At 53.5% G+C, this 27,678-nt stretch overlaps 2 protein-coding genes across 14 annotated transcripts in view; one reads left to right on the forward strand and one right to left on the reverse strand.

The window, feature by feature from the left end:
• The window catches only part of Dock6 (dedicator of cytokinesis 6), a 52,539-nt gene that overhangs the window by 23,054 nt on the left and 1,807 nt on the right, over window positions 1–27,678 (reverse strand). For 8 of the 13 annotated variants that reach the window (XR_003947928.1, XR_001778931.2, XR_003947929.1 and 5 more), the window contains exons 2-26: window positions 23,952–24,039; window positions 23,266–23,441; window positions 22,528–22,596; window positions 22,211–22,340; window positions 20,974–21,186; window positions 19,700–19,785; window positions 18,677–18,743; window positions 18,260–18,409; window positions 16,639–16,719; window positions 16,392–16,539; window positions 16,120–16,247; window positions 15,910–16,003; window positions 15,518–15,680; window positions 10,291–10,408; window positions 10,131–10,201; window positions 9,802–9,940; window positions 9,611–9,712; window positions 8,621–8,707; window positions 8,179–8,410; window positions 7,800–7,961; window positions 6,981–7,144; window positions 6,241–6,345; window positions 2,550–2,642; window positions 2,202–2,297; window positions 1,164–1,304 (exon numbers count right to left, since the gene is read on the reverse strand). Coding sequence is in view for 10 of the 13 variants with exons in the window: in NM_177030.3 (NP_796004.2) it covers window positions 1,164–1,304; window positions 2,202–2,297; window positions 2,550–2,642; window positions 6,241–6,345; window positions 6,981–7,144; window positions 7,800–7,961; window positions 8,179–8,410; window positions 8,621–8,707; window positions 9,611–9,712; window positions 9,802–9,940; window positions 10,131–10,201; window positions 10,291–10,408; window positions 15,518–15,680; window positions 15,910–16,003; window positions 16,120–16,247; window positions 16,392–16,539; window positions 16,639–16,719; window positions 18,260–18,409; window positions 18,677–18,743; window positions 19,700–19,785; window positions 20,974–21,186; window positions 22,211–22,340; window positions 22,528–22,596; window positions 23,266–23,441; window positions 23,952–24,039 (3,103 nt within the window). In the remaining 3 variants the exon portion in view is untranslated. Of the gene's footprint in view, window positions 1–1,163; window positions 1,305–2,201; window positions 2,298–2,549; window positions 2,643–6,240; window positions 6,933–6,980; window positions 7,145–7,799; window positions 7,962–8,178; window positions 8,411–8,620; window positions 8,708–9,610; window positions 9,713–9,801; window positions 9,941–10,130; window positions 10,202–10,290; window positions 10,409–15,517; window positions 15,681–15,909; window positions 16,004–16,119; window positions 16,248–16,391; window positions 16,540–16,638; window positions 16,720–18,259; window positions 18,410–18,676; window positions 18,744–19,699; window positions 19,786–20,973; window positions 21,187–22,210; window positions 22,341–22,527; window positions 22,597–23,265; window positions 23,442–23,951; window positions 24,040–27,678 lie in introns of those variants that run through there. The other 5 variants (XM_011242554.3, XM_011242552.2, XM_006510422.3 and 2 more) reach the window with 4 other exon arrangements.
• Angptl8 (angiopoietin-like 8) lies at window positions 12,277–14,114 on the forward strand. The gene is made up of 4 exons (NM_001080940.1): window positions 12,277–12,581; window positions 12,683–12,844; window positions 13,610–13,719; window positions 13,827–14,114. Exons 1-4 carry the CDS (start codon window positions 12,285–12,287, stop codon window positions 13,852–13,854), a joined length of 597 nt encoding a protein of 198 aa, NP_001074409.1. The 5' UTR covers window positions 12,277–12,284; the 3' UTR covers window positions 13,855–14,114.

Genomic DNA, 27,678 nt, shown 5'->3' on the forward strand with positions numbered 1-27,678 from the left:
ATTTGTAACTCTACCTCTAGGGGATCAGACACCTCCTTCTGACCTTCAAGGGCACACTGCACATGGTGCTCAGGCCAAACACCCATTCATTCTCTCATTCATATGTATATGAATGAGAGAATATATATATATATATATATGTGTGTGTGTGTGTGTGTGTGTGTGTGTGTGTGTATCTATGTTAAGAAAAAAAGCAGCAGCAGCCAGTGGTGGTGACGCATGCCTTTAATTCAGGCACTCAGGAGGCAGACACAGGTAATTCTCTAAGTTCAAGGGTAGCCTGGTCTACAGAGCAAGACAGCCAAGGGTTACACAGAGACACCCTGTCTCAAAAGGCAAAACAAAACAGGCAAAAAGAAAAAAAAAAGGAAGAAATTAGGAGAGCCATCTCTGCAGGGCCGGGGCTGGCAGAGCAGTGCAGTGGGTGTTTCAGTCTGAGGGACAGTTACTCTCTGGCCCCAAACAGCCCCACAGAGGAGGATGACTACGATTCGAATCCTTTGCTTCTTCCTTCCCCATGGTACGGCACCAGGGTAAGCCATTCTGTCACTCTCTGCCTCAGTTTCCCTCTCAGTAAAGTGGAGATAACATTAATACTTTGTGAATGACTGGTGAGATTTAATGATCCAGCTGGAAGCACACAGCAGGCGATCAATAAATGCTTCCCTACGAATACTCTGACCATGACTGCTGCTTGCCCAATCCCTGTGGGGACTGGAATCAGTGATCCTAGAGCTTCAATCATCATCAGGGCTCAGAAATGCAACATCTATTTATTATGTTCCTACTGTATACTAGTACTATGCTAAGGGCCAAGGATGTGTCCCACACCCTCAGGGTCCTCGACAACTTTTACTCACCCCCTCATTGTTCCACTTCAGCCACAGGGCATGATTGATTGCTGCCCAGCTGTGAATCTGCCTCAGGCCATTTCCCCCCCTGTCTGCCACTCCCGGGCCTCACCCATTTCACCTTTTAGTTCTCCCTCTAAAACCGCCTTGGGAAGGCAAGAACTTGACCTGTTTTATTTATAGCTGTGTCTCTACATCCAGCCATGGCCATGTAAACCATAGGTGCTCAAGAAAGAGACCATGGATGAACAGACCCACGTGGCACACTGGATCCCTGACCACACTGCATCCTTGGGCTGAGTCCTTCCTCACCTTATGGACTCTGGTGATGACTTCCAGGCCCACGGAAGCCACCAGGGCGGCAATGTCATCCAGGAAGCGCCCAGGGAAGCGCAGCTTGCGGGGAGTGTCCAGTCGCTGGCCCAGAAGCAGATGGAGCTCCATGCTTTTTACCTGGGAGTGAGGCAAGTGGGCAGGGCTCTGTTATATGGGCGGTGCTTGAGAGTGTGGGAGGAGCTTAGGACACATTGATGGGGCTTGAGGGAAATTGGGTGTGAAGGGTGGGGGACAGGCAAGGAAGCGGGGGCATGGGCGGCCCTGAGCTAAGCAGTTGTAGCTAAAAGGTGATCTGGATTTGACAGAAAGGGCATAACTTTAGCATCAAGAACGGTGGGCTTAAGGGGTCCTGACCCCAACGGGTGCAGTCTGAGGGCTGTGGGCAGGACTCTGTGGGGAGCAGCAGTGGGAGGGGCGTGAGCAGGTGGGGCCATGGGGGAGTCTTAGGACCCAGAGGTTTGTGGGTATGTGAGGTGGCCAAGGCCCACTACTTGTCTTGAGACAAGTCTCACTGAGGCTGGCTGGGCAGTGAGTACCCTGTGCTTGGCACCTCCTCCCTAGGACTGGGATTACAGGCTGCATCAGGTCCAGCCCTTTCCTTTTTACCTGTGTGCTGGAGACCTAACTGTGGTCTTCATGTGTGTGTAGTAACCGGGTTGAACCTTCTCCCCAGCCCTGGGGGCTGAATTTGAGAAATTCTGGGCTCTGTCTTGGAGGACTATGGGGAATGGGCTGGTGGGGACAGGGCCAACAGGCACTGGGGACGAGGCCATGCAGGCACACCTGAAGGAATGTGGTGCTCTGCAGCCTGACCTCTCAGTGCCTGGTGTCTCTTGGAGGAGGGAGGCCCATCTCTGGGTTGAGGAGTCCTCTCTAGAGAGGGGGGGGTTCACTGTCAGGGTACCCTCCTTCTCTCCTCTCTCACAGAAGAGCCTCAAGGCCATTTCTTAGGGTCCCCAATGCAGTTTCGAGGCACCTTTCCTCAAGGGTCTCCCGGGATGGGGAAGTCCTCACCATGAGCTGGAAGAAGAACCAGGCATGCTGCAGGACTAGCTCACGAACCGCACTGCCGCTCACCACCCACTGCAGAGCCAGCTCCTCGTGCAGCAGCTGTGGGCAGGACCAGGGTCACCAGGAGCCACGAGCCACCCCGCCCACACACTCCTCAGGAAGGCATCACTGGGGGAGGGGGGGATGCAGCCCAAAGCCTGGCTGGGGGTCAGAGCAGCAGGAGGCCATGCAGGGTGGGATGAGGGTTGATCCAGTCCCTGCTGGGCTCTGGATGTGGGAAGAAGCGCTGGACCCCTTTCCTCTGGGGCAGTGGGACAGACATCAGATCAGCCACCCTGCTGTCCCCTCTACCTTCTGCACAGTGTGTCTCGACTGAGGGGCTGGCAGGGCCGAGGATGAGGCCTCGAGGTAAGAGGAGGCCCGGCTAGAGTTGCGGTCGATGGCCTAGGCAGGATGGGATGGGAGAGCATGGAATGGAGGAGAGAGTTAGTGATGCAGATGGGCACGGAGGAGGAACATGGATGGATGGAGGATCAGTCCATGTGGGCACGGGACAGAGCAATGGGTCTGGATCAGTATGAACATAGGAGGAAGCTGTTATGCTTTGAATACATCTTGTTCATGGATTAGAGATTTTGTGTTTTTTTTTTTTTTTTTTTTTTTTTGAGACAGAGTCTCATGTAGCCCAGGCTGGCCGTGCTGATGGCATTTGGTGGTGGGGCCTTTGTAGGAGACTAGCATTAGGTGAGGTATGAGAGTGGGACCTCTGTGGTACCATTAATGGCCTTAGAAGAAGAGGAAGAGAAAGGCAAGCAAGGTGGGACACACCTGTAATCCTCCAAGGGTGCTCCACATCAAGGGAGATCTTGTGTCACAATAAAGCAGAGAGAAAGAAAGGAAAGCAAGGAAGAGAGGGAGGCAGAGGAAGAGGGAGGGGGAGAAGAGGGGCCTGAGTTAGTTAACTGCCTGTCACCATGGCCATCCACCATAATACAGCAAGAAAGGCCTGGGGCTATCCCTTACCCTCCAGAGCCATGAGTTAAAGTTATTATTCTATGGCCCTGCCGGCAATGAGGGCAGATGGTAAGAGACTCGGGTCTCTGTGAAGGGATGTGTGGATGGACAGAGAACAGCGGTTGCTGAGGGGGGACATAGGGCGGTACAGATGAGCTACAGAAGCTGTTGAAATCAGATGTGTTGAAAAAAAAAAGGGACCTAGACATGGTGGGGTCCACCTGTCACCTCGGTGCTCAGGAGGCCGAGGCAGGAAGAGTGTGGTTTCCAGGCCACCGTGGGCTACATAGCAAGACTTTGTCTCAAAGCACAACAACCAAACAAAACAAACAATGAAAATAAGGGCCTAGCGGAGAGCACTTGCCTTCCTGTGTGCAAGGCCCTGGGTTCCCTAGGAGGTTGGCGGGGAGAAGAGGAGGTGCAGGTGGGAGAGACAGAGTCGAGACTAACAGTGAAGATGGTGATGGCATGGCATGAGTGCAGAAGGCACAGCGGAGCAGGGGTGGGGTTGGCTGTGGCCAAAAGTCAGGGCACCACTGCAGACAGGAAAGGCATGGCGAGTGGAGCACAGATGAGCTCGAGTTAAATGGAGGGCTGGACCACAGGTAGAGTGTGCGAACATGGAGGAGGTACGTACAGACAGCAGACACACACGGAAGGAAGGGAAGACAGCGAATTTGGTATGTGCTAAGCACCCTGGACAACAGGCCTGGCCTCCTGCTCCAGCCTTGCTCGGGCCTCACAGGGCCTTACTATTCCCATCTGTGAAATGGATACAGGGGTGGCCCAACCTTCACGCCCCTTGCCTGGCTTCCTGGGCAGAAGAGACTCAATGGTGGAGCTGGCTTAGCCAGGGGCACTCGAGTACCCTGCAGGCTCCCGGGCCCAGCATACACTGTTACTCAGCATGTCTGAGCCTGGGCACACGCTATAAAGACCACTTCCTGCCAGGGACACCACCTTGCTTCTACCTCCTCCTGGCTCTCCAAGTCCTAACTGACCCTTCAGGAAACCGAGGGCAACCCTGATTAAGATATGCTAGGGGTGGGGCTGGTGAGATGGCTCAGCAGGTAAGAGCACCCAACTGCTCTTCCGAAGGTCCTGAGTTCAAATCCCAGCAACCACATGGTGGCTCACAACCATCCCTAACGAGATTTGACTCCCTCTTCTGGTGTGTCTTAAGATAGCTACAGTGTACTTACATATAACAAATAAATAAATCTTAAAAAAAAAAAAAAAGATATGCTAGGAGTTGGAGCCATGGCTCTGTGGTGAAGAGCACTGGCTGCTCCTACAGAGGACCTGGGTTCAATTCCCAGCATCGACATGGTGGCTTAAACTGTCTGTACCTCCAGTTCCAAGGGATCTAATGCTCTCTCTCTTCTGACTTTAGAGGGCACCAGGCAAGTGCAGCATAGATACACATGCAGGTGAAACACCCATACACAAAATAAACCTAACATGAAAACTTAAATGCTGGGATTAGCTGGACCCGGGTCTGCCTAGCTTCCTCAGAGTGCTGGGTTCCATCATCAGCCCAGTGTGGACCAAACCACAAAGGCTAAGCATGTGGTTTGCCACTGAACTTCATGCCTATCATTTTTCTTTTATAGCCAAGGATGACTTTGAACTGCCCATCTCCAAAGGCTAAGTTTACAGGCGCGCACGACCATGCTTGCTTTATGTGGGACTAGGGATGGAACCCAGGGCTGTGTGCATACAGGCCAGCGCTCTACTTGGCAAGCTCCAGCTTCAGCCTGCTCACTTGATCAGGAAAGTGCACTGCAGCTCAGGAATTATTCTTCCTAAGGAGGCCTCACTGAGACCCTGCCCTGGCTTCAGACCCTGTTGCTGAACACTTTACTCAAGAGTCTTTTTCTTTGCTTTGTTTTGCTGAGACAAGATACGAAGTAGCCTAGGCGGTCTTGAAACGTCTAAGTAGCCCAGGATGACCTTGAACTCCCGCCTCACCTCCCAAGTGTTGAAATTACAGGCAGGCAGCTGAAAATTTGGTGTACTACCTAACATCATATTAGAAACGGAGAGATTCAGGGGCAGCCAGTCACCCGGGGCATAGGACAAGGCCTCAATCAAGGGGGGCTGGAGCCCAGGCCCATTGCAGGCAAAGACCCTCCCCATACCAGGGCCCTGGAAAGGGGCAAAGTTGGGGAACCCCCTGTATGTAAACAGATGGGGAGCTTCAGGGGTCCAGGGCTACGTCACCCTTCTAAGGGTTCTGTGCGCCAAGGGAATGGTTAGAAGTCCTCTAAAACAGAGATGGGTTAGAGTGGAGAACAGCCATGCAGGGCAGTGAGTTATAGGTGGGTAGATTTGTATATGATTTATATCCAATTATATACCACCCCAGTGCCTTGTGTCTCTGTCGGGGCTAGGGTCTATGGTTTTTCTTCTTACTGTTTTTTGTTTAAGACGGGTCTCACTGTGAAGCCCTGGATGACCTCCAATTCACCAGGTAGACCAGGTTTGCCTTAAATTCAGGACTCTGCCTGTTTCTGCCTCCCAAGTGCTGGGATTAATGGTGTGTGCCACCACACCTGGCTTTGCTTCTTAATCTTAATTTTACTTCTTTTTTTGTTTTTGTTTTTGTTTTTGAGACAGGGTTTCTCTGCATAGCCCTGGCTGTCCTGGAACTCACTTTGTAGACCAGGCTGGCCTCGAACTCAGAAATCCGCCTGCCTCTGCCTCCCGAGTGCTGGGATTGAAGGCGTGCGCTACCACACCCGGCCCTTAATTTTACTTCTTGATGGTGCTGGGTATAGAACCCAGAACCTCATGCCTGCGGTGGAAGAACTCTGCCACTCAGCCCCACCTCCAACCGTGTAGGAGCCTGTGTGGCAGCCCAAGGCTGGCCCCAGACACCTCCGACACAGACCTCCACAGCCTCACAGTCATGTGGGGGTCCTTGCTGTCCCTCAGGCAGCCCCCAGGGATTATTTCACTGCAGCCAAGGTGGGAAGAACTCATGCAAAGGCGGTGACACACACGTCGAGGCGGGTAGTGAGAGCACCTGTCTGGGATCAGCCCCACAGTATGGGGGCACCCGCCGCAGCACAGCCTTGCTGCCTCCCGGAGCATAAGCAGAATTCACCCAGGAGTGTGAGCGATCGACACCCTGAAGATACAGAGAGAAGGGATGACGTCCTGGGCCAAGCACAGGAAAGGAGGTATGGGAGACCAAGTGTGGACACTGCCCCAAAGCATATTTGTGCCCTGCACATACCTGTGCAAGTGCGGTGTGCTTATGTTGTATATAACTGCCTGGGCTGCACATGCGTTTAAGCCTATGTAGATCTACGCATGGAGAGCATGTAGGTATGTATTCATATATGTATGTGCACATGAGGCCTGTCGTATGCACTTCTCTGTGCACACATGTGTATATGTGCATGGGGTATATGTGTGTGTGCAGTGTGTGCATTCATCAATGTAGATGTACACATAAACTAAATGTGTATATGCATCTGTGTATATCTGTGCAAGGGACATGTACACACACCTCCATATTAGTGTGCACAGGCTCCATGTGTACGTGCACACCGGCTGAACCGTGCACTTTATACTCTGTTGCCCCATCCCGCCATTCTCCAGTCAACAGTGCAGAACACCTGACCGGCCCTGCAGCTATGAGAGCCTCAGGCTGGCCGGCAGCTGGGTCAAGACCTTCTTCTGAGCAGTGACTTCCGGGTGGTCCTTCCTCCATCAGCACTGAGCCTGCAGCCAGGCCTGGGGGGCTGGGGCTTGCCCTACCTTGCTGGCTAGGATGCGGGACACCTCATCGTCCACAGAGCCAGGGACCACAGCCAGGTCAGGGTTGCTGCTGCTGATGCTCTTAGACCGTGCCAGGTACAGGCTGGCGGGGCGACCAGAGCCACGGGCCAGTGTGGCAGCCTGCACAGTTGCTGGAGGGGCTTCTGCAGAGAGAGGGAACCTGTTAGCTTAACACCAAAGGGCAGCCCTGGGGGGAATCACTTTCCTCCCGAGTTTCCAGGTCCTCACTGTAAAATGGAGTGGGACATGGCTCCTGCTTCACATGACGTGGGACAGACAGAAGACACTGGAGCAGGGCCTGGAGTCTGTGTTCACAGCTGTTATCTATTGTGTACAAACTGGGACAGCTAACTGTCTTCTCTTCCATGCTGGGGATGAAACCAAGGTCCTGTGCCAGCTAAACACGTTAGCTACCAGAGCTTCACCCCTGCCCGAGTCCCTCCCCCTCTCTTTCGCTCTGTTCCCTTTGTGGCACTGGTGCTGGGATTTAAACCCAATGCCTCAGGCAATGCCACTGAGCCAGCCGCAATCTAGTGACTGCTCACTGTGTAGGAGAGCTTTCTAAGAGCACTGTCACATGTAGCCCTCTGTCCTCATGAGGTGAACACAGATGTCACCACGAGGCGAACACTGCCATCACCAAATGCTGCTGTCACCAGTCGTCACCAGGTGAACATGGATATCACCATGAGGCGAATGCCACCATCACCGCAAGGCGAACTTTCACATACACCATTCTCTATTCCTCTGTGCTTTCCTCACATTTCCTGTGGCCCAGTGTTCTCCATCAGCACTCACCGCCTGGCAGGCTGAGGTCACCACCAGGGAGGCGAAAGGCGTAGTGGACATAGGAGGCCAGCAGTGGGCAGTGGCCACGGGAGTCTTGGACAGCCTCCAGGTTCCGGTGCACAAGGCTGGCTACATGAGCCATAGCTTCAAAGGCCCCTCGACCCAGGTTCACTGTCGGACAGAACAAAGGTCAAGTTCCACAGCCCAAGGCCTCTCAGGTCCCCATTCATTTTCCAGAGGAGGGAAGGGAACGTAAGGGCTCACACGTCCATCTAGGATCTTAAAGGACCTGCACTTGGGTCCCCATCATGTGGGGAAACTGAGGCCCGAGAAACAATGAACCATGGGAAGAAACTCCGGGTTGGGGAAAGAGACTGAAGTGACTCACCCATCTGGCCACAAATGATGGGTGGCCGCACAACCAAGCGGACAAGCTTGTCTAGCACGAGGTGGGAAAAGGCTACTAGGGGCTCTGGGCTGGCAAGGCGCAGGGCTGCCAGGCTGGCTCGCAACTCCTGCTCCATAGTGCCTTCGCTCAGCACTGTCTCCTTGAGTCGGAACGGAAAGATCCCTTCCTCTAGAACATGTACCAGCGTGAAGAACTTATCCAAGTGGGGGTCCTGAGCAGAGAGAAGGGCAGGAAATGGCAGAGAGAAGGCAGAATGGAGTGTCCCCTCCCCTAGTCGGCAGTCTGGGTCAGATGGACTAAGTCAGGTCTAGTGGCTGGAGGCCAGGCCTTTCCCAGCCAGCTGCAATTAAATCTTGCTCAATCCCAGGGTGAGCAGGAGGGGAGTGGGCCAGGAAGCCTGGGATCCAATCCCACCCTGTACCTGCGGGTGCACGGACGACACGGCGGTGAGCTCCACACTGAACACGCCCTTGTGGCCGTCCACCCAGCGCATGCCAGGCAGCGCTACCTGTGGGGTGGGAGGAAGAGGTGGGGTGGGAGGAAGAGGTGGGGTGGGCACAGGCTGACCCTCCCCCATGCATCAGGCCACCAGGCCAGGCCGTGGCAGCGGCACTAGCCATTGCGACACCATGGCCAGGAGAGGAGCCTGGGAGCCCTGAGGGAGCAGCAGGGTGCCCTGCCCCTAAGTCCATTCCCAGGGGATGAAGGGAGAACCCTAGGGGTGGGATGGAGACCCGAAGGAGACGGAGTATGTTCACAGAGCGAACACTAACAGGAAAAGGCAGTGGTGCAGGAATAGCATTCGTGGAACCGCAGGCTTGCTCATCAGCTGGTAGAAGGGGAGAGGGATGGTGGCAGCCTTGTAATGGGGGTGGGGACAGGGGACAAAATGGCAGTAGGAGAGCCAGGCATGGTGGTGCACACCTGACATGCCAACACTTGGGGGACAGGCAAGGACCAGGGGGTCAGGGTCAGCCTTGACTACACAGAATTCCAGGCCTGCATCGGCTATGAGCGACCTTGTCAAGATGTTCCAGTGTGTAAAAGCTTACAGCTGAGTCTAAGCTGGGACTCGCATGGCAGGCAGAGAGGACTGACTCCACAAATCCATCCTATGATTCCCACACATGAGGCCCACCCCAAAATGACAACAATAAAAATAAAATAAAATAAAATAAAATCACAAAGGGAAGGAACAAAGAGGCTGGGGACCACGTCGGGAGGCAGTATAAGAGAAGAGGGATAACCAGAGTATGGAGAGACACACGGGATGCAGTGGCCCACCACAGAGGCATCCTTGCTGGGGTGGCAGGAGGCCAGCAAGGCACTCAGGGCATTGAGGGGAGGCAGGCAGGGGGGCCGCTGAGGTCAGCGGGCAGTGGAGGCATCAGTTGTGGGTACAAGCACCTACATCTGGGGTCAGGACCGAGTAGCTGGGTGGAGGCTGGTCCACGGACACGGGCAGGCAGAAGGGACCAGTCCTCAGGCGGCCATGTTGTAACAGAGGGATCCACTGGGAAGGCAAGGAATGAATGAGGGTCAGGAGTGGCTGCAGACCTGGGGGATGGGGCAGGGAGGAAGCTCTGGGTAACTGTGGCTCACAGTGAAGCCCACAGGCGTCTCCAAGGCTGTTCCTGGCCGGGGCTGGCAGCTGACATGGTAGAAGGTAAAAAAGAGGTGATGGTTCTCGGTCACGCAGGCAGGAAGTCGTAGCTTGAATTCCTCGTAGAATTCAGGAGACCTGGTAAGACAAGGCCAGGGTCCGGGGGCCAGCTAAAGAAGGGATCTTACGGGATGACTCCCTGCCTCAACTTACCTCATCTGCATACTGAAACTTAAGCCTCTGCTCTTCCTGCTTCATGCATATACTCTCCCTACACTCGGCCACCCGACCCCCTCAGCCCATGTCTCCGGCCCCCAGCCCTGCATACTTGTTGTGATAGACCACTGGTGTGAAGGCCTCTCGGGTGAATTCGCTGCAGCTAGATTTCCCAAAGATGACCTGTGGGAGTGGGGACATGAGGGACCCACTGGGGAAAACCTATCCCTGCTCCATCCCCCGTCCCTCCAGGGCAAGGTCACTGCACTGACCGGCAAGGCCTGGCTCTGGTCTTCACCGGCCATGTACTGGATCCGCACAGCCAGGTTGCGCACAGAGCCCTGGCGACTGCTGAAATTGAGGCTGTGTGGGTACACGAAGAGCAGGTTCCTGGAAAAGGAGGGGTGGAGGGACGGAGGACCCTTTAGAGGGCTGGTGACACACAGTCATGGGAGAGATGGACATGAAGCACATGCATGGAAAACAGGGTGGGCTGTGACCCCAGGTGACACAGACAGTGGGTGGAACCTCTGTATGCACACATCTAGCTAGATTCAGGGAGCTACAAGGCCAGGCACAGATGGGTGCTGAGAGTCAGAGGTGTTTTTGTTTTTGTTTTGTTTTTCTAATTCAAGGTCATCCTGGTCTACATAGCAAGTTCTAGGTCAGCCAAAGCTACATAGGGAAATCTTCTCTCAGCAAAACCAAAACAACTAATACCCGAGACAGGGTCTCATCTTGCTCAGGGCAGATCTGAGTTTGCTATTTAGCCTAGAAGGACTTTAAGGTCTTAACTTCCTGTCTCCACCTCCAGAGTGCTGGGGTGACAGGCATATCAGGTACTGGGGGTGGAACCCAGGGCTTTGTGCACACTAGGCAAGTACTCTACCACCTGAGCCCTGGCTCCAGCCCCCGAGGGCCAGAGGTCTGGAGAAGTGGCTCAGCAGTTAAGGGTACGCACTGCTCTTTGAGAGGATCCAAGTTCAGTTCACAGCACCCACTTCAGTCAGCTCCAGGGGGACCTGATGCCTCTGGCCTCTTTGGACATCTCTGTTCAACCCTGCCCCCCAACAATAAATAAATAATTAAAAACATAAGGTGGTCCCACCAGTAGCCAGGTGGCAGACTGGCCTCCCGCAGCCCACACTACCACCTTATTGGCTCCCTGGAGTTATCTATAGGGTCTGTCTTTCAGATACAAAGAGAACCGGAACCTGGTCTTGCCTCTTCTCCCCAGCTGTAAGTGCACAAGCCCCAACCCTGTAGGCCCCCTTAAGCTGTGTGATGGAGGCATCTGGCCTGCTAGCTCAGCCTCTGAAGCTCTGTACCAACAACCAGTAACAGCGAGTCTCCACACAGAACAGTGAGTGGGTCTCTGTGACAGAGTCCTGTGACTCTCGGTGTCAAGCTCATCGCGAATGACTAACTTCACGGCCATTTTCTGTGGTGCTAGCGATGGAATGCTGAGTGCCCCGAAAGCCTTCTACCTCTGAGCATCACCTCAGCTCTTGTTTTCTTGCCATAAGAGAGGATCTAGTTCTGTAGCCCAGGCTGGCCTTGAACTCATGTTCCTCCTACCGCAACCTCAGAGTGTAACGTTCTATTTGCAAGGGAAGCAAGGCTGTTCCTTTGAGTGCGCAAAGTGGATGTTCAACAAATGCTTAGTACTACTTGTGGGACGCCTAGGTAGAGAAAATGGGTTGCAGTACTTGCCCTGTGTGTTCTAGGAAGTTAAATCGAAGTTAGCACAGATCATAAACCATGCGGGGAGTCAGGCTCCATGATCTCAGAAGGAGGATGTCTGTCATGTCACTTTTTCGCCCCTCCTCCACAGCTATTGGCCACACCCAGTGACCCCTGCATTAGCTGTCTGCAGGAAGGAGACAAGGCTGGAGCCCCTGGATGGCCCTTTGGGTGGCCCAGCAATACTGGGCCTGCTGTGTTGGATGTGAAGGGAGCCACGTTCTACACTTAGATGGGAAACTGAGGCTCAAGGCAGTGATATGCTCATACAGACACTGGCGCTGAGAGCTCTGGTCTGAGCTTGCCCACTACCTCCAACCCCCACACACAGCTGGCCCTGAGTTCTAGCAGCGTGATATCAGCATGGCCTGCTTAGCCATCAGTCTGATGCAATGGCTGAGCCTCCGCCAGGCCCTTGTGCAACCATGGCCGGTTAACCATTGACCAGGGGGGTCAATGGCAGCCTATGGAAATAAAAGGCAGCCGCAGCGGCCCGGGAACCACACCCACGAAACTGTCAGCCATGGCTGTGCTTGCTCTCTGCCTCCTGTGGACCTTAGCATCAGCAGTGCGACCCGCTCCAGTGGCCCCTCTGGGTGGTCCAGAGCCAGCTCAATATGAAGAGCTGACCCTGCTCTTTCACGGGGCCCTGCAGCTAGGCCAGGCCCTCAATGGCGTGTACAGAGCCACAGAGGCTCGCCTGACAGAAGCTGGGCACAGCCTGGGCCTCTATGACAGAGCACTGGAATTCCTGGGGACAGAAGTCAGGCAGGGCCAGGATGCCACACAGGAGCTTCGCACCAGCCTGTCGGAGATTCAGGTGAGCACTGGAGCTGGGTGTTGGTGGCAGGTAAGAGTCTGAGGAAATGGTAAACCCAGAACAGAGGAAACATACCCTGATGACACACCATCCTTGAGCAGGTGGAAGAGGACGCTTTACACCTTCGAGCTGAAGCCACAGCCCGATCACTGGGGGAAGTGGCCCGGGCCCAGCAGGCTCTGCGGGACACTGTACGGAGACTACAAGTGCAGCTGAGAGGCGCCTGGCTCGGTCAAGCCCACCAAGAATTTGAGACCTTAAAGGTAAGGGACTCCCAGGTCTGAGAGGGGTATAGCCTGCTTCTCAGAAAGAGGCCACCACTGAATCCTGGGCTAGAGGACCCTCCAGTTGTATATGGGGTTCCAGCCTCAGTGACCTTCTGGAAGTGACCTTTGCAAGTAAGGGCAAGAAGCAGGCACAGCTGTGGTTCTAGAACTCCAGAGGCAGGGGCAGGAGAAATAGAAGGTTAAAGGCAGCCTTGGCTACAAAGTTAGGCCAGCTGACTACATGGTGATACCTTGTCTCAAAGAGAACAAGAGAAAGAACAATCCTAGCACTGGGAATAAAGGCAGGTGTGTGTGTGTGTGTGTGTGTGTGTGTGTGTGGGTGTGTGTGGGTGTGTGTGTGTGTGGAGTCCAAGGTGATTTCTGGCTAGGTAGACATCCGGGTTAAGCTTGGGGTACATGAAGCCCTGTCTCAAAATATGTAAATGAATGAATGAGTAAGGGACCAACAAGGTAGTTAGTTCAGCAGGTAAAGGCTGCCAAGCCCATGACCTGAGATGGATTCCCAGGACCCACGCAGTCCTGGTGCTATGTATCAAGAAACCAATCAATATTGTTTGATGTGCATCTACAAACTATACAGAGCAAGTCCCATTTTAGATATACTTTACAAACAGGGAAACTGAGGCCAGAGGGTCTTGGACATTTGCTGGGCCCCATGGATGGTAACAGAGAAACTTGCAGTGGTCAGGAGATGGGAGGTGACCCAGATCTCCCAGCTAAGGTTTATATACTACCCCACAGGCTCGAGCTGATAAGCAGAGCCACCTCTTATGGGCTCTCACTGGCCACGTGCAGCGACAGCAGCGGGAGATGGCAGAGCAGCAACAGTGGCTGCGACAGATCCAGCAGAGGTGAGCCTGGTGGGATTACTCTGGGGTAGCAGTGGAAGTTGCCTAGGTCCACTGAAGGGCACCTCCCCGAAGCACTGGCCTTGACGGGGCTCTACCTCCCTCCCTAGACTCCACACAGCAGCCCTCCCAGCCTGAGACTACCTGGATGCCACCGAGGACCAGTTGTGCTGCAAGGAACACTGAAGCGCTCCACCAGGCCCATGAACAGGGCTGACAGAGCCGGCTGCCCATCAGCTGGACCTGGCCAGTGCACCCCGCTTCCTGGCAGAGCGGAGACAGAAGCAAGCAGGCGGGATGGAAGGCAGAAGACAGAGCCCTGTGGAGGAGGGCTGGAAAAAGACACGAGCCCCCTTATGCCCACACACCCCACAATAAAAGAGAACAGAGGCAATCTATGAACAGTGTCCACATCTGTTTCTGCAAGCATGGGGCATCCTGGGCGGGGGCTTATCGGACCTCACTTGCCCAGCACGCACAGTCCTGGGTTTCAATTACAGAACCACAGCCACGGACGTAGCATCTCAACACTGCAAAGGTACAGAGAGGAGGACCAGGCGGGTCCTTAGCCAGCCTTGGCACGTTCCAGGCTGTGACAGACTCTGAGAATAAAAAACACTGGGAGTTGGTAGAAGAAGGCTCTAGTTAGACGCACACAGTGCTCTTGTAGGGACCCATATTTGATTTCCATCTCTCCTATCAGGTGGCTCACAACCACCTGCAACTCCAACTCCTGAGGATCCAAAGCCTCTGGTCTACTCAACACCTCACACAGGTGCATGCACCCTACACAGGTGTGTGTACTCACACACAGGTGCATGTACCCACACACAGGTATATGTACCCACACACAGGTGCATGTACCCTACACAGGTGTGTGTACCCACACACAGGTGCATGTACCCTACACAGGTGTCTGTACTCACACACAGGTGTGTTTACCCACACACAGGTGCACGTACTAACACACATGTGAGTGTACCCACACACAGGCACATGTGCCCAAACACAAGCACATGTGTGTTCCCACACATAGGTGCACGTACTCACACACAGGTGCAGGTCCACACACAGGCACATGTACCCACACACAGATAATTAAAAATAATAAAAGCCAGGCATGGCAGTGCACACCTTTAGTCCCAGGTCTTGGGAGGCATAGGTAATGAGTCTGAGGCCAGCCTGGTCTACAGAGTAAGTTCTAGGACAGCCAGGGCTACATGGTGAGATCCTGTCTCAACAAATAATAATAGTAACAGTAAATGTTAAAGAAAAAAGGTAGGAGCCGGGTGTGGTGGTGCACGCCTTTAATCCCAGCACTCGGGAGGCAGAGGCAGGCAGATTTCTGAGTTCGAGGCCAGCCTGGTCTACAAAGTGAATTCCAGGACAGCCAGGGCTATACAGAGAAACCCTGTCTTGAAGAGAAAAAAAAAGAAAAGAAAGAAAGAAAGGAAGAAAGAAAAGAAAAAAAAAAAAAGAAAAAAGGTAGGGATCCTGAGGTAATTCAGAGGGCAAAGGTCACCACAAGCTTGGCAAACCTGAGTTCCATTCTCAAAGCCCACACAGTAGAAGTGATCAAAAGTTATCCTCTGACTGTGTGTTGGACCCCTCCCCCAAATAAAATGAACTATGACAAAAAGGTTAAGGCCAGGTGGACAACAGCTGAGGGGCAGCACCCAAGGCGGCTCTCTGGCTTCCACAAACACTTAGACATGCACTCACGTACCCTTAGCATCCCCCCCCCCCCAAGAATGCACAAGCACAAACGTGCACCTGTGCACACACAGGAAGAATGCTGTACCTGTAACAGGAATGGGGGGCGTAGACCTCGCGGGCAGGGAACTCCAGGATCTCCTTGGTGGGCCGTCCCCTGGGGTCAGGGTAGGGCTTGACATGAAGTAAGTCAGGGGACAGGCAGAAGTGCAGGTTCTCGGGGGCCGGGGAGATGTCAAGCTTGAGCTGAGCTGGGGAGAAAGGACCTGGTTTCCACCTGCCTCAGCTTCCGAGCTGCCTGCCTCCTGATGGCCTCTGGGGGCTGCACCCAGCAGGAACGAAAGCCCACTAGCTGCCCTGGTCCTTCCACTGCTCATCCATGCCCCAGGGTTGGGTCCTCGGTACCCATTTTCCTCAGCATGGTTGCTGAATGGCTATGTGAGCAACAGCTCTGCTTTCTTTATAGGATGTGCCACACACCTGTCACAGGGCGCAATCGCCTCAGCAGGGATGATGGTCGCCGCATGTCGGCCAGAAACTTGAAAAGGTCTTCATCACTGAGCCGTTCTGCCTCCTGCCAGATACAGATTCCCCAAGGTAAGGGGGCTGAAAGTTCCCAAGATAGATGGGGGCCCAGGAGGAAAAGAAATCTGTTTTCCTCCCAAACCCCTTGTCCTATACCAAGGTCACCTGTTTGAAAAAGTTGGTGACAGTTAACGTGGCCGGGCGGAAGCTAGAGAAGCTGCAGGCATCATCCCCACTATAGCCTCGATCCTGGGGCCCCCGACGGCGGCGTTCGGCCCAGGTGGGTCTGCGTTCTAGGAGACATCAGCAAGGTAGCAGAACAACAGGAATTAGAGATCAGAGTGCTGATGTCTGAAGGGGGGCGGGGGCGGGGGCGGGGGCGGGCGGGCAGGATGGGTGAATGCTGGGGTGAGCCAGCATGCGGCCAGTGTCCTCACCGCCCTCAGAGTCGGAATCCCGGTCCTGGGGCCTGCTCACGATGTTGGCCAAGTGCACAGCCGTCCAGGCGAAGGGCATGCGGTAGCGGCCCAGCCTGGTGCAGAACTGCTCGGCAGCCAGGCGCAGCTTCTCCAGCTTCTCTTTGTTCTGTGGGGAGACGCGCCCGACCCCCCTGCTCAGTGGCCTTCACTTGAGCGGTACCCCCAGGTCCTGAGCTCCCACCCTGTCCGGCTCACCCACACATACCTTCGCTGTGTCTGCCTCCTTCATCACCATGTAGGGTTCACAGCACTCACTGATGTCCCCCTGCTGCAGCACCTTTTCCAGCTGCAGGGCAGAAGGGCCCAGAGAGGGACTCCTTTAGACCCCTCTCAGTCTTCTGGACCCTCCTCGGCCCACACGTGCTTCATCCGAGACTAAGCATGAACCCAAGACTCCTGCTCTGGCTGTGCAGCCCTGGCTGTCCTGGAACTCTCTGCATAGACCAGGCTGGCCTCAGACTCAGAGATTCGCCTGCCTCTGCCTTCTCAGTGTTGGCACTGGAGGTGTATGCCACTACACCCAGCTTTTTTTCCCTCTCTCTCTTTTTTTTAACAGATTTTATTTTTGTTTTTAATTATGCATATTGTAAGCGCAGTGCCCATGGTGGCCAGAAGAGGGCACTGGATCCTCTCAGTATGGGTGCTGGGACCTGAACACACGGTGAACCACTAAGTCACCTCACCCTTCATTCCTCTATTACCCCACCCCACTCCTCCCGCACCCCCTCCACCTGCTTCTTGTTTTAAGACATGCCCACACTGGGTAGTCCTGGCTGGCCTCAGACTTGCTTTGTAAGACCAAGGAGGCCTCAAACTCACTAAGTTCTGCTTGCCTCTGTCTCCCAAGCGTGAGCCACCACCGCCTGGACTGGGGATGGAAACCAGGCCTCCGAAATGCTGGCTAAGCACTTTACCAGGAGACACCCCCAGGCCCTTACTGGAGGATTCTAGGAAGGCCCTCTACTGCTGAGCCATGCTGGGGTCCACTGTTGTTTTGAAATTGAGTCTCATGGGACTCTGACTTTGCTCTGCTTGGCTTTTTGTCCGTCTGACACCAGCCAGAATTATCTAGAAAGAGGGAATTTCAATGGAGAAAATACTTCTCCTCAGACTGGGCCTGTAATCTGGTCTGTGAGGCATTTTCTTGACTGATGTGGGAGCACCACTGTGGGTGGTGTCTTCCTGGGCGGGTGGTCCCGGGCTATGTAAGAAGGCAGCTGGCACACAGTATAGAGCAAGCCAACAGCAACACTACCCAGGCTCTGCTGCAGGCTTGGCTCCAGGCTCCTGCCCTGCCCTCCCTTCATGCCTGGTGTTCATGCGAGCAGCAGAAGTTTGCTGTAGCCCCCCTGGCGGCTGGGCTGAGGTGTGGCCAGCCATGACACAGACTGAGGGCCTGAACCCCAGGGCTGGAACTCCAGTCCTGACCATCTCAGGAGTTGTGGGACCCCAGGCAAGGTTCTTATGTGTTCTGTGCCTCCGTTTCCCCATCTATAACGTGATGACCATTGCAATCTTCACCTCGAGGAGCCAGACCTCAAGGACCCTTTCCTTTTGGGACACAGTCTGATTTAGCTGCTCTGTACAACAGCTGGCCTGAAAGTACTCAAGTTGCTCCATTGTTGAAACCTAATCATGACTGAAGAAATCCCAGAATGCACTAGCTCATCTTTCCTGCCCCATCCATGAGGGAGACCCAACTGTTCCGGTTTGCTTTCAAGATAAACTTTCTATAAGCAGCCCAAGCCACCTGAAACTCACAATCCCCCTGCCTCAGCCTTGAAATGCTATCCCACTGCACCCCCTTGTAGGGCCCCAGTAGGTACCTTGACAACCAGGAAGATGTCAGGAGATGGGTAGGTCACGGAGAAGATGGCAGAGCGTGCCAAGGTGGAGATGGCTGGGTGGGTGCCATGGGCCCGGAGCAGCCCCTTAACGGAGTCCGAGTTTAGGTCAAAGTAGAAGTTTTCTGAAATCTGGGGATATGAGAGGCAGCTAGCTGAGAGACACTGCTCCACAGCCACCCCACCAAGGAATGAGAGGAAAGATGAAGGGGAGGAGGGGGAGGGAGGAGGGAGAGGGAGGAGGGGGAGGAAGGACAGATGACTGAAAAGAGGTAGGGAAGGAGGGAGCAAAGAGGAAGGGGAGGAGGGAGGGAGAAGAAAGAGAGAGGAGGAGGGAGGAGGGAGGGAAAAGAAAGAGAGAGGAGGAGGGAGGAGGGAGGGAGAAGAAAGGGCACCTACCTTCTTCTTCTCCCGCACATCATACAGGGCCAAGGTGCCGAAGATGGGTTCAATTTCAATCTCAAACCTGCAGGTAAATGGGGGCCGGCTCTTTGAGCTGTCATCCGCACACTCTGTGCCTGCTTGCCTGCCTGCCTGCTTGCTTGTTCTTTCTTTTCCTTTTGGGACAGGGTCTGATTTAGCCCAGGCTGGCTTCTAACTCCCTTTGTACCCAAGAATGACCTCAAATTCCCAATTCTCTTGCCTCTGTCTCTCAAGTGCTGGATCACACACCATCTCTGCAGTGCTGTGGATGGACCCAGGGCTTCCAGCTTGCATTCATTCTACCACTGAAAATGGTAGCATTCTGAACTACACCCCTGCCCCCACTGTTTTAGGCAGCCCTTGAGCTATTATACTAATATCTTCCCCCTCCCCTGTCAGGTGAGTGTATGTAGGAAAAGTGAGGCACAGAACAGCACAGGTATCCTGACCAACAGCATGACACTTGTAAAAACCAGAGTCTGACCTGCCCACCCCCGGCCCCCCCGACCTCCTGCTGAGGCACAAGTGGATGGAGGGGTGGAGCCTGGCTCCTACTCCGGGCCAGTCCAAGGCTCATCAGTAACAGCCCTTGGAGGAGCCAGAAGAGCGTGGGAATGGAGCTGAACAGGAAGTGCACTCAGAGCCTGGTCCTGCCCCTCCTGGACCCTGTTTCTGTCTGGATCAGAGCAGAAACAGAACTCCATTCTGGCCCTCAGCCCCAATCTCAGAAGTTGGGAAAGCTGTGGGCTCACGTAGTCATTCAACAAATGCTCACAGGACACAGGACCAGGGAATGGATCACAGACTTAGAGGAGGTCTTGGGACTCAGAGAGGCTGGGGGGAGGAAGGGCACAGCTTTGGGGACTGGACTGTGAGGGGGCTGGCTGGGGGGCTCAGCACGTGCTGATGCAGATGGAGGCAGTGTGTGTCTTCTGAGAGGGGAAGGAAAAGCCTGGGGTGTCCTGGCAGGAAAACCCACAGGGCTGCCCTCAGACTCACTTGAGTGACAGGCACTTCACCAGTATCCTCTGTCCAAAGTGCTCTCGGGGTGGCTCAGGGCGGCTGCAGCGTTCTACAGCTTCATCCTGCAAGGGGGACAGGGACGGGGGATAGGGGATGGGTGATGGAGGCTCTGGGATGCATCCTTCAGGGAGGTTCTAGGAGGCCTGGCCCAAGATTGGCTGCACCCAGCCCCCAGCTCCAGCCCCCCACTCCCCCAGCTCTAGCACCCCACGCTCCCAGCCTGATGACACTTCCTTCAGTGACTCATTGCCAAGCCTTTCGATATGGTGCTCTCAGCCTGGAACACCTTCTCTCCGTGCTCAGCTGTAATCCCAGTATCAGCCACACAGCACTGCTGGTTCAACTCATGCGTATACAGTAAGTGCCAACAGATCTTGTTTGGATAACTGTCAGCATTTAAAGAAAGCATTCGCTAAATGCTGGATGATTCTTAGCAGTTAGGTTTCCAAGTATGTGACCTTTCGAGAATTATGGATGTGTAACCAAGCAACCACACTTCATTTCAGTACATTTCCATTCTCCACATGAAATGGTCAACACTTTAGTATAATATAGGACTTCCACCTCATGTTTTTGCCCAACTACAGGCTAATGTAGGTTTTCCAAACACATCTAAAGTAGGTTAAACAGACACTCAATAAGATCTCTACCTGCATTACCCAGTTCTCTTTTTTGTTTTGTTTATTTTTCAGAGACACAGTTTCATGTAGTTCAGGTTGGCCTCACATTTACTATATAGCCAAGGCTGACTTTGAACGTCTGATCGTCTTAACCTCTACCTCCTAGGTACTGGGATTATAGTCATGAGGCACCGTGCAAGCCTGAATGCATTTTTGACTCCTGTACTTTGAACTTCAAATAGGTGTATTGGGGGATGACTCCATCACAGCCAGGGAATATCTCCATTCACTACATATCCAGTAAGCAGTGACTACATGAACATCCGTGTATACAGCGTTCAGTAAATGGTTAACAAAACATAATAGAATGCACTGGATGCCAAATGAATGGCTAGATAAAGAGGCAGGTCGGCAGCACATTGGTTGATTAAATAGAGAAGTATACAGTAGGTGTACAGTGGATATATAGCTAAATAACTGTAGAGATAAGCATTTGGTGTTCAATAAATGAAGGTCAGACAAATAATGATCCAAAAATGTTACTAGCTGAAGATGGGTATACAGTATGCAGCCAATAAATGTTGGCTGGACTCTGGTCTGGGGGCAGTGAGCCAGTCAATAGGCACCCACCTCATCAGGTGCCGGGTACAAGGTGAGCAGGGTGGGGGCCCGGTGCTGCCGCCTGAGGGCTTCATTGCGCCGGTCCACATCCTCGGGGGCTGCCTGCTCCAGCAGTGTGGGCAGCAGAGAGTCCGCTGCCAGGTTCCTCAGGCTGAAGATGCCTGAGGCGCCACTGCTTCGAGGGGTGTCCTCTGGGGAGCCTGAACAGTGCTGGGGGTCATCCTGCAGGAAAGAATGTGCAAGTACTGAGTGCCAACTGCATGCACCTGTTCTCCTGAGTCTGTCCCTGTAGACATCTAGTCCACGTGGGACAGAAGCTGAGGGGCAGGCCAGGAGGGGTCACCAATACAGGGGTCATTTGGGGGCCTGGCTGGCCTCTCCAGAAACTCCTGGAAATACTCCTATGTAGGGAGCTCTTCACCGCTGCTCTGGGAGGCTACCCCACCTCACAGGGGACTCTTCTCTGGCCAATCAGAACACACCTAATAACTTCTCTGCTTGTAGGTTAAGCTTGGAATGGCCACACTGGCCAGCCCCAAGGACTAACTCCAAGCAAGGCTCCTGGGCTGGGTCAATCAGAGCCTTTTGAGACTCTGTTCACCGTTGCCAGGGAAGAGGAGTTCTTGCCTCCAGGTGTATGGCTGGCCTAGAACCACCTACAGTCAGCTCTGCTCACAGCCTGACTCCAATCTAGTTCAGTCTGTGACTCTGAGTCTCTAACCTGACTACCAGCTTCAGTTTCTCCTCCTGCATCTCGTCCCCTTATCTTCTCTCCACCTCCCTCCCTGGCCCCTGCCCCAGCTGAGGATGGAACCCATGCCTAGCATCTGCACAAACACTTCGCCCCTGAGCTGAATCCACACCTCCTGAAATACATCCTACAACAACAGAGGAATTCACACTAGTAATAACAAATGATTATTGGCATACAGTAAGTGTTCAGTAAATGCTGACTGAGGAGATATAAGCATTAGTAATTCTGCTGTGCCTCAGTTTCTCTGCCTGTGAAGAGGGATAATGGTTGTGGCCCCACTCACAGGATGAAAGGAGCACAAGCCGGCAGTATACACTAAGCACTCAATAAATGTGCATGATTGTGACCCTTTCCACTCCTGAACAGGGCTTACTTTACTCAGTGGGGTCAAGGCTGAGCAGGCCACTTTCCTGAGTCTGACCCCTCAATGACCCCAGTCGGCCAGCAGCCCTGAGTCTGACCCCTCAGTGACCCCAGTCGATGACCTCTTACCACATCCTCAGGACCTGTCCTCTCATCCCCAGGGGTATCCTGCTCGAAGACTTGGCAGGTGAGGCCTTTCTGCCACTCTCGCTGTGTCTCTGTAGTGATGGGGCTGTATGCTGTACTCAGGTGCTGGTACCTAGCAGGAAGGTGGGCGGGGCTAAGCGGGAGGCGGGGCTGGGGACTGTGGTGAGCCAACAGTGACACCTACCTTTAACTAATGAAATCCAGCTGCTCAAGGAAGGAAGAGTGGGTGGATAAACCACAAACAGTGCAGCCCTTCGACCCTCCTTCCCCTCCCATGAGCTGCTCCAGGTAAGACCCACCTTCTGCGTACAATGACCCAGTCCTCTGAGTACATCTCCACGGCAGCCCTCACCTGGGCATCCAACTGTCTGCAGCAAAATACAGCAGGGTAAACAGGCAGGGTGAACTCCTGCCCGCGTGGGCACCAGGCACATAGATAATACCCAGGATTACAGCAGGTAACACCCTATGTGAGGTCAGTGGGGGGTCGGGGGAGCTTGCCAGGCAGTGGAGAAGACTGCCACACAAGCACGTAGGCATGGTGGCCCATCCCTGGTCTCAAACTCAGAAAACAGAAGCAGGTGAGCCCTAGAGCAAGCTGGCTAGCAAGACTAGCCAACTTGGTGAGCTCTGGGTTCAAGTGAGAGACTCTGCCTCAACATATCAGTAAAAAAGAGAAAGAGGAAAATTCCAAGTTTGACCTTTGTCCTCTGCACAGGTGAATGCATGAACCTTCACAGTTATCAACTGAGTGCATACATATACATACATGCACAGACACACACACATGCGCACACACATACATACATGCACACATACACATGCGCATACACATACATCCACAAACAACAACAACAACACAGAGATGCAACAAATGAAGGCTTAGAGAGGGACAGTGATTTACCCAAGGCCACACAGGTGTCCAGAGCCTGTAAGTGAACCTGGGAGTATGAGACTCGTGTGTGTGTGTGTGTGTGTGTGTGTATATATATATATATATATATATATATGTAAGTACACGCATGCACAGAACGCACCCATCCTCTGGCACCCCAGACTCTGTGGTCCGGCATTCTCGGGGCTGCTTCAGTAGTTCTAAGTCATCAACTGGAAACTCTATCAAGTCCCTGAGGGGACCGGGCTCTACTTCAGGTGGCCGGCTCAGAAGCACATCTTCGAAGTCCAGGGGTTCGATGACCTCCGTCAGAGGGACCTGATTGGAGTACAGTGGCCATGGTGACCCTGGTGAGACGCTGGGAGTATGGTCACTGCTGACTTTAGCCTTCAATAGTGGGTGGGGGGAGCCCCCCTGAAGCTGCTGGGTAAGAGGAGGGTCTAGGGAGCCAGTGAGCTCAGACTTTCCACAGCAGCCTGGCTAGGGGCCTGCTGGCTCCCTCCAGGGACTCCAGGAAGGAAATCACACCCTGGTGTCTGGAAAGACTCTAATGGTAAAAGGAATGGCCAGAGACAATTCCTGAGGCCCCACCCCTTCCCACTGCGGCAGGAAGTCTCTTCCAGCCCCTAGCCTGGGGCCCCATCTGGGTGGTCCAGGAAGCCAGTGTCACCCCCCTGACCACCCATGGAACACACACACACACACACACACACACACACACTCCCCTGCATCTGTGTAGATGGGTGAAGGACAAGGACGCCCTCCTGGTCCAAGCAGCGTCAGGGCGGCATGTGCCCCTCCGCTGCCAGCCACTGGGCAGGGACTCACCCCCAGGGAACTACTGGAGCGACGGCTGGAGTGGGGTGAGCCGCTGCGTTCCCGGGACACCTGCTTCCGGACCTCAGCAGCCACAGTCCTGGGAAGACAGGAAGGGGGTGTGGGAAACAAGTAAACTCAGGCTGGTATGGTGGGGGGATGGGGGTAGTTTTATTTGTAGGAGAGACCTCGGTGATGAAAGGAAAAATAAAAACAAGGGCTTAAAAATAAAACCAAGAGGCCTGTGAGATGATGGCTCAGCAGGTTTAAAACACTGCCCCATACCTGAGCTCAGTCCCCACCCCAGACTCACACAGGAGAGAGAGAGAACTGAGTCCCCAAAGGGGTCCCCTTACTTCAGGCGCCACACACATAAACAAAGTAAAAACAACAGTGAGCTGCTCTGTGCAGCACAGTGGCAGAGGGCTGTCCCTGCAAGCGACAGGTTCCATTGCCAGAAGCACAAAACTAAATACACATATGATACAGGATGCAGGCCTCTCTGCACCCCAGTCCCTCCCTACACCAAACACAGACAGGGAAATACCACTGTGCCCGAGGGAGTGACAGGTTCCTCCCCCATCATCTCCCTCCTAGACCCATCAAGGTCCAGAGGGACACATGCTCCCTCCATCTTTCCTGGGTTCTCCAAGCACACCAATCCAGCACCCCTAGCTCTGGCACAACACTCCTGCCTCTCAGCCTCAGTTTACCCACTCACAGCTGCCCTGACCTCAGAGGGGTCTGGGGAGACCAGAGAAGTTCCCTACTGACATTCAGTAAGTGTTCTGTACGTGTGTTCTCAGGGACTCTAGGATGAGGGCGGGCGTGGAAACCAATAGGATCCTCAGCTCAGATAAAGAACAGTACGTGCGTCCCGGGCCTGAAGGTATTCAATAACTGTTACTTTGTTTTGCAGTGCTGAGGATTACCTCTGGCCTCCTGCGGCTGAGGCACACCCTTAGCCCCTCACAGGATTCACCGCAGGGGCTCCAGCACAAGCCACTCCCCACCCCTGCCCTCCATCTCTTAACTTCAGCCTTTCAATACAGGAACCCTGCAGAAACATGCAGACCGTGGCATGTGGGAGAGAAATAGCCTTGGTTCACATCAGTTACTAAGGAGCTGCTCCGACAGCTGAGGGTGGCAGAGGGCTCCTCTGTGGCACAGGATGGAATTAATGAGACACTCTATCCCAGCCTTCCCCATGGTCTGACCTGCCCAAGGAGCTGGATTGGAAAGGCAGCCTGACCCCATCACTTTGGGCATCTTTTGTGGGCCTGAATAACTGTTTTCTCTCCTTTTTTGGGGATGCTGGGGATCCCTCCTCACGCTTACTCTGACAATGATCCACCCCTCCCTGACCCAGTCTGTCTTAAAAACCAAATAGCTGAGAACCTGAATTGGGGGGCCCATTCCTTTCCACTACGCACACGCATGTCACTGCATGCCCCTTCCACGTGCAAAATAAAGCAGCTAATGCTGTTTCTAGAAGGCAGCGCTGTGCTTCTGCGGCAGCAGCTCAGTTAGGTGCTTGCTTTGCATGCCTGAGCAAACCCAAAACCAAGGGAAAGACAATTGATGGGAGTTTTCTTCCTCCCACGCGACGATACGAGACGGGGTCTTGGGAATCAAACTCAGGATATCTGGCTTGGTGGCAAGCCCCTTACGTGCTCGGCCCTCTCACTGCCCTAGCAACAAAAGTAAACTTAGATTTATTATGTATGTGTATGTGTGTTCTGCCTGCATGTATGCATATGCACCATGTGTATGCCTTGTGCCCTTAGAGTTTAGAAGAGCGTAGAGTGTCCGATCCCCTGGAGCTAGAGTTATGGATGACTGTGAGCCACCATGTGGGTGATGGGAACCCAACCTGGGTCAGCTTACCTAACCTTGAGTCACCTCTCCAGCCCCAGTGACATTAAAGTGAAAATGAAGGCTCTGTGCTCAAAATCAAACCTTCAGGCAGACTTCCCTGAAGCCTGAGGCACTCAGAGCCCATGGCATTATTATTTTTTTTAAGATTTATTTATTTATTATATGTAAGTACACTGTAGCTGTCCTCAGATACTCCAGAAGAGGGCATCAGATTTCATTACAGATGGTTGTGAGCCACCATGTGGTTGCTGGGATTTGAACTCAGGACCTTTGGAAGAGCAGTTGGCGCTCTTAACCACTGAGCCATCTTGCCAGCCCCCGCATTATTATTTTTTAAAAGATGCCTGGTAGCTGGGCAGTGGTGGCATATGCCTTTAATCCCAGCACTTGGGAGGCAGAGGCAGGCAGATTTCTGAGTTGGAGGCCAGCCTGGTCTACAGAGTGAGTTCTAGGACAGCCAGGGCTACACAGAGAAACCCTGCCTCGGAAAAAAAAAACAAAAACCAAACCAAAAAAAAAACAAAAAAACAAAAAAAACAAAAAAAAAGATGCCAGAATAAGGGCGAGGCTGTGGCCCCAGCCCAGCTGGTCTCTTTGTCCGGAGAAAAGGCTAGAGAGGGTGGGACACTGCCGTGTTCTAAATTCCTACAGTGGCCTTATGCCCCAACTAGGGAGTAACTGGGTAGAAGTGCATGGAGAGGGGAGAGAGAGAGAGAGAGAGAGAGAGAGAGAGAGAGAGAGAGAGAGAGCAAGCCTACATACAGATGGAGGTCAGAGGTCAACTTCATGTGTCCTCAGGAACCATTCATCTTACTGTCTGAGACTGGCCTGGGGCTCTCCATCAGGACAGGACAGTGAGCTCCCGGAAGCCACCATTCTCCAGCCTCAGCTCCCGGAAGCCACTGTTCTCCATGCTCCCAGAGCCCCAAGGTTACCGCTAGTCCCAGCTATTTTGTACTCGGATGTCAGACACTGAACTCAGGGCCTCATGCTTGCATGGTTGTTTACTGACTTCATTATCTTCCTAACCTCCAAAACATCTTTTGAGACAGTCTTGTACAGTCTAGGCTGGCCCCAGTTTCACATTGTAACCAGGCTGGGCTTGTGTTCACAACCAGGCATGCATCATTATGCTGAGCCACCTCCATAGTTCACCCCCAAGTCTAACTGTTTTAGGTGTCCTGGTAGAAGACCTTCCCCCAGACCCCTGGGGGGTCCTCTGTGTAGCCCTGGCCATCCTGGAATGTGACCTGTAGACCAGGCTGACCTCAAACTCACAGATCCACTTTGCCTGTGCCTCCCAAGTGCTGGGATTAAAGGCATTTGCCACCATTGCTGGCAGAAGACATTGCTAAGAACAGAGATAGTCTGCAAAATGGCTCTGCAGGCAAGGGCATTTGCCACCAAGTGTAATGACCTGAATTTGACCTATGCAAAGGGGGAGGGATCGATCACCACCCTCAAGTTGACCTCCAACCTCTCACCTGTGCTGTGACACGTGTGTACACACACACACACACACACACACACACACACACATCATGCAAGAATAAGTGTCGTTTTTTAAAAGCAGTACCACACTGAATTGAATTGACTGGGTTTTAGAAATCAGGCTGCAAGTGCAACAAGAGACACTGTAGCAACTGTGGTGCTCCTCCCAGGCTGGCAAGGGTTACTGGGCCTATCGTTATAACAGGGAAGATGACAAGCCAGACACAGGGGCTGGAGAGATGGCTCCAGCGGTTTGGTTTAGAGCACTGACTGATCTTCCAGAGGTCCTAGGTTCAATTCCCAGCAACCACATGGTGGCTCACAACCATCTGTAATGGGATCAAATATCCTCTTCTGATGTGTCTGAAGA

Source organism: Mus musculus, chromosome 9 (assembly GCF_000001635.26).
Source record: "Mus musculus strain C57BL/6J chromosome 9, GRCm38.p6 C57BL/6J".
In the NCBI taxonomy this organism is placed as follows: Eukaryota; Metazoa; Chordata; class Mammalia; order Rodentia; family Muridae; genus Mus; species Mus musculus.

Coding starts and splice junctions, on each gene's coding strand:
- Angptl8 (NM_001080940.1), top strand. CDS start 12,285: ATGGCTGTGCTTGCTCTCTGCCTCCTGTGGACCTTAGCATCAGCAGTG. Junction 12,582..12,682: donor CCAGCCTGTCGGAGATTCAG/GTGAGCACTGGA, acceptor ATCCTTGAGCAG/GTGGAAGAGGACGCTTTACA. Junction 12,845..13,609: donor AAGAATTTGAGACCTTAAAG/GTAAGGGACTCC, acceptor ACTACCCCACAG/GCTCGAGCTGATAAGCAGAG.